General features: G+C 32.7%; 1 protein-coding gene across 1 annotated transcript; it reads left to right on the forward strand.

The window, feature by feature from the left end:
- Positions 1 to 1,516: 1,516 nt before the first annotated feature.
- Positions 1,517 to 5,501, forward strand: LOC116141042 (O-acyltransferase WSD1-like). The gene is made up of 7 exons (XM_031426603.1): positions 1,517 to 1,802; positions 2,068 to 2,652; positions 2,771 to 2,837; positions 3,206 to 3,318; positions 3,422 to 3,631; positions 4,222 to 4,344; positions 5,191 to 5,501. The coding sequence occupies exons 1-7, from the start codon at positions 1,569 to 1,571 to the stop codon at positions 5,359 to 5,361; spliced, it is 1,503 nt and encodes a 500-aa protein (XP_031282463.1). The 5' UTR covers positions 1,517 to 1,568; the 3' UTR covers positions 5,362 to 5,501.
- Positions 5,502 to 5,927: the final 426 nt, after the last annotated feature.

Below are 5,927 nucleotides of genomic sequence, written 5' to 3' on the forward strand. Positions count from 1 at the left end.
TAAGAAATCATACATAGCCAGTGGCGGACCCATGATTTTTGCCTGGGGGGGCATGTCGCTCTGTCACTGTTTGCCAATCAACTAGTAAAAACATAAGAAAATAACATCAAATTCACAAGGATACACAAGAAAATTTTTATGTGGAAAAACCTCTTCAATGTGAAGAGATAAAAAAAACCACGGGAATCTAATCATCTACTTAAATCTAATATAATCAAAAGAGTTTACAATAACCATAAATCCACCAAAAATATTCTACACAAATTTAGAGCTCAATCACAACTCTAACAAAAGTAAAATACACAAAGGTTTAGAAAGAGATGGATTACAATCACTCCAAATCCAGATGTTAACATTCTAACTCAACCGTCTATATTAAAGATCCACACATCCTCTACATATTGACCCAAAAATCAAGTTAGAATGGTATACCTAAAGATCTAAATAATATGAATATTGATTATTTAAAAATGAAAGCAAGTTAGAATAGTATACCTGAAGATGTTCAATTTAACACGATTTTTCGCTTCATTATATTCTGAAAATGTTCAATGATATCTATATTTTGAATTGTAGCAAAAACTTCCTTTTCAATGTAAACTACTAAGCAATTGTTTATCCACTCATCTCCCATTCGATTACGCAAAGTATTCTTTACAAGATTTGGGGTGTTCAATTTAGATGGGTAAGTTTCAAGCTCATCTAAATTGAACACCCCGATTGAAGGTTGAGCTTCTTTACTTGGTGTTGTTGTCGCTGTTGTGGGGCTTCTTCTTCTAATAGGGTTTGATTAACCTCAATATCAGTAGAGTCTCTATCAACATTTTTTGCTGGACTTTTCTTTAGTCTCTTAAAATAATTGGATATCATAATCTTATTTGTTAATGCTTTGGATTCCAAATCCAATAAACATATAATGAGTTAGTGCCAAAATGGGATCCAAAAAATAAGAGTCAAAGAGATTCCTATAAAAAAAAAAAAAACTAATTAATTTAGCAACTTAATTAACTATCTCTTGATTAAGATACATAAACAAACCATAATACATTTAAATACATGATACACAATATATAAGGCATATTTTAATTTAACACGATAAATATTTTTGTTAAATTATAGATTTAACCACCTAAGGAGCTTATTTAAACTTAAAACTTTAATACTTTAGTAGGCTAACCTCCAAGAGACGTGAGTGAGAGAAGTCGAGAGTGATATTTTTTTAATTTCTGTTGCAGACTTGCTGGTTGAACCTCAGCCGTCACATGTAAAACTTTTACCGTAAAAGAGAAGTTGGGAATTGGGGAAGAAAAAGTGGAATATTAAAAAAGACAAAATCTACTTTTTCATTTTTTTTAACCTTTAAAAAAACTTTACAATTTATTTTTAAAAGTTGAGGGCAGGCCTGGGCCTACCCTCAAAGGGCCTGGGTCCGCCCCTGTAACATAGCCTCCCTAGCCTTGTGTAGATATAAATATGAAGTGAGAGTCCGTGGATATATTCACTTAAACAACGAAGGTCTTGTGTCTCTATATTCTTTTGCTTAATTTCTATAGCCATTTATACTGAAAATGGAAACTCTTCGTAAACGTATCAGAGTGAAGACAGATGTTAAAGAGCCGATCCCATTGAACGACAGTTTGGAAAATCAACCTTTGAGTCCGGTTGCTCGTATGTTTCATGAACCTGATTCCAACGTCTACATTATTGCCATAATTGGAGGGAAGACAAAAATCAACCCCGAAGTTGTTAAAGAAAGGTTACCGCATACTTTACTTAGGCACCCTCGTTTCTCTAGCTTGCAGGTAAAAATTATGAGAAGCTATAGCTAGATTTTTATGGTGTGTTCTAACAATTTTATGAAACAGGATCTATTCATGTTTCTGAATATAATCATCTGATATACATGAGTTATATTTATGTCATACAGTTTAATTGGTTATTTTCCAATCAGGATGTCCTGATATTAATTTTATATATTTATAATGCTTATACACGGTTGAATTCATCTCCGAAGTGATATTTTATAACTATATTATTGCTAACTTTTATTATATTTATTAATGGAAGGTTGCGGATGAGAAGAATGGTGGGAGGCTAATATGGGTTCCAACAAAGGTGAATTTAGACGATCACGTTATAGTACCAGAACTAGATCCAAATAGCAATGACTCACCTGATAAGTTTGTGGAAGATTACGTCTCAAACCTGAGCAAGAATAGAATCAAAATGTCAATGCCAATGTGGGATCTCCATCTCCTTAATCTTAAAACCTCTGATGCTGAATCTGTCGGTGTGTTTCGAATACATCATTCTCTTGGCGATGGTGCTTCTCTCATGTCCTTGTTCCTTGCTTCTACTCAAAAGGTTTCTAACCCAGAGGAACTTCCCACCCTTCCATTGTTTAAGAAAGTCAATTTCAGCAACTCATCTGGAGGGTTCTGGGGAAAACTAATCAAATTATGGTTGGTTATGTCGCTGTTTTGGAACACTCTTGTTGATGTTGTGATGTTTCTTGCTACGGCATTTAAGCTCTTAGGGGATACGAAAACTCCCCTCAAAGGGACCTTGGAGACTGGCTCTAATCCTCGACGAATTGTTCATAGATCGGTCTGTTTTGATGATATCAAGCTTGTAAGGAATGCAATGGGGAGTGTAAGTTGTTTAATTAATTTGCATTTTTAGAAAAATATTTTGAAGCTCTCTCCTTAACATACATCAGCATATATAATAGCTAGTGTACTAATTATTTTGTGGCATTGGTTTATTGTAGACAATCAATGATGTTATGCTAGGAATCACCCAAGCTGCTTTGTCTCGTTATCTCAATCGAAAATATGGTGAGTATATATATTAAGTTGCCATTCTACCTAAAAGGGTAAATTAGTAGGTGAGTTCTCAACGTCTCTATACATGCAATTTGGATATTTTTTTCTTTTATCCGGCCAGACATTCCAACATTACACTTTTGACTTTGATACTATGTCGAGTTGTTATCTCACCCAAAAACCTAAGTTAGTAGGTGAAGATTCAACAATATAAATATATTACTCCAATAATATATATATATATATATATATATAGAAGCTTTAGATTATTTGGTACCATTAATTGAAGCCACATTCTTCCAATAAATTTTTATTAACAGATATTATCTTTAATTTAACATTTGTACTTGCTTAGACTGATTCATAACAAAACATTACAGGGGAGAGTAACAAGATTGACGAGGGATCATCAGAAAGAAGTAACAATCTCCCAAATAATATTTGTCTTAGAGCAACTTTTTTCATAAACATTAGGCCAATTCCAGGGATTCCAGTGAGTGTAGATTACACGTTCAGATTCAGTGATTTATATTATACCATTGGAATTGTGTAAATTTTATCATTAGATTTAACGAACATTTAATATATTTTTGTAGGAGCTAGCTGATATGATGAAGAAGGGTACTAAAGCAAAGTGGGGTAACCAGATCGGTTATTTGATCTATCCTTTTACAATTGGATTACGAGATAATCCATTAGACTATCTTCGAGAAGCTAAGGCTACCATGGATAGGAAAAAAAAATCTCTAGAGGCTTTATTTTCCTATTTTTTTGCTAAATATTTTCTCAAGTTTTGTGGTATGAAGGTATGCTCTATGATTACTATTTTTTTATTATTATTATTTTTTTTTTGAAGTATTGGGCTAATATAATATTGAGTCCTCATCTACTAGTTTAAGTTTTTAAGTGCATGGTATAATAATTAACGTAGTAATAGACCTTTCTTGAATCCTCACATTGTAACTGGATTGAAAAAAGTGAACAAAAAATAAAGTTTGCATGTAAGTGGGCCTATAACTATTGGACTAAATTAATGTTGAGCCCTCACCTAAACTTTTTGGTGGTATGTCATTAATGGTAACTTAACATGAAGTATCCAGACTCCTCCATAACCAACATTGTAACTGGATAAAACAAAATGCAAAATAATAATAATAATAATAATAATAATAATAACTTAAGTTTGCATTTAAGGGCCTCTATTGGACTAAAATAATTTTGAGCTCTCGTCTAAGCTTTTAGAGGGTATGACACCTGTAATAACTTAACATCAAGGGGATCGATACTAGTCATCTAGAGTTGCTTGAAATATGTTGACATTGAATATATTTAGTCGAGGTTACTGAATTTCACTATGCAAACTACCTTTGACTAATGATCAATCATGTGCATGCAGTTGGCTAGCTTTCCATCTCAAACAACATTGTGGTTCTCAAATATGCCTGGACCCCAAGAAGAAATCAGTTTTTATGGCCATCCAGTGGCTTATTTAGCCCCAAGTTGTTATGGACAACCCAATGTAAGTATATATCCTTTTGAAAGCGTGAAGGGCTCATGAACATATTAGCCGATCAAATAAAAGAAGTGTTAATCACGAAAGAACTCACAAATAACATAATAAATACCAACACCACCACCATAAGTATAGTATATTGGACATTTATAGCGGCCTATAGTCTACAAAATTGTGAATCTACATCTGCAGCGGGGTTTGGCTAATATATATATACAAAAGTTTCTATACAACATAACTTTTTATACGTCTAGCATTATTGTACGTATAGTACTACTCTCTCTCTCTCTCTATATATATACTACTCTCTCTCTCTCTATATATATATACACTACTCTCTCTCTCTCTCTCTCTCTATATATATATATATATACTACTCTCTCTCTCTCTCTCTATAGATATATATTTATAATGACTATCCTGAAACTTTGCACTTTCCAAATACAAATTTAATTCTCCGTGAGACTTGAAATCTCTTGCTAAAGAGTGTGGAGATTCAAGTTCTCTTCAAGCTATCTTTGTGTTCTTGGTTATCTCAACATCCTAATGAATGCAGAGATCGTTTTGAAATTGTCTGTTCTACTCCTGCTCCCAAAATAACAATTAAATATTGATTTATGTTGAGTCTATCTTCACAATATATAATCTTTAACAATAGACTAAGGTTCCCCCGATCATTGTCATTATCAACTTAATCTTAACTAATTTAGTAAGTATTTAGTGCTTGATGTTCAACAATGCTGATTAGATATGAGTATTTATGATGATCGTTTGATATATCTTTCATTATGTGAATTTGTGTTGCTAGGTTTATTTCATTTTATCAACTTAACTCTGAAATCAATATTGCAGGGATTGATGATTCATGTTGTCGGTTATGCCAACAAGATGACTTTCGTGTTATCAGTTGATGATGGCATAATTCCTGATCCTCATCAGCTATGTGATGACCTTGAAGAATCTCTCAGAATTATCAAACGTGCAGTCATTACTGGAGGACTGGTTAAGAAAGATGTCAATTGATGGGTGAACTATAAATAAAAAGACCATGGAGAGGAAGGCTTAATGTCATATCTGTCTAAATAAATTTGATTTTAGGATTTATAATTGAGTGCTTGTAATAACGTTTCAGATTGTCCATTGTCTAAATTAATGCAATTATATACAGTGAATATTATTTAATTAAGTACATAATTACAATGAATTTTAGGGGTAAGCAGTTTCGGTTATCCTGCAGATTTGTTGGGAATCGAAACCGGTTGGTTCCTAGCAAAAGGAATCAGAACTGCATTGAACCAGAAATACAGGTTCCGGTTCCTTTCACATGTACCTATAAGTTCTTTTAGCTCCTATTAATTTAAAAAATGACAAATACACCCTAAAAATATGCCATACAGCCCTGACAGTTCACATAATTCACACATACATCCTACAATTAGTTTTAAAAAACACATTTGCTTCAACCAGCCAACTATTGTTCCCAGGGTGTATTTGGTATTGTATTTCAAATGTTTTTGGAAATATATTTTTTATATATAAATTTTACATCAAAGTATATATAGTTGTGGAATTAATTTTGGGAATTGAAT

The sequence above is a fragment of the Pistacia vera genome, unplaced genomic scaffold (genome assembly GCF_008641045.1).
Source record: "Pistacia vera cultivar Batoury unplaced genomic scaffold, PisVer_v2 Contig39, whole genome shotgun sequence".
In the NCBI taxonomy this organism is placed as follows: domain Eukaryota; kingdom Viridiplantae; phylum Streptophyta; class Magnoliopsida; order Sapindales; family Anacardiaceae; genus Pistacia; species Pistacia vera.

Coding starts and splice junctions, on each gene's coding strand:
- LOC116141042 (XM_031426603.1), top strand. CDS start 1,569: ATGGAAACTCTTCGTAAACGTATCAGAGTGAAGACAGATGTTAAAGAG. Junction 2,838..3,205: donor TTATCTCAATCGAAAATATG/GTGAGTATATAT, acceptor AAAACATTACAG/GGGAGAGTAACAAGATTGAC. Junction 3,319..3,421: donor GGCCAATTCCAGGGATTCCA/GTGAGTGTAGAT, acceptor ATATTTTTGTAG/GAGCTAGCTGATATGATGAA.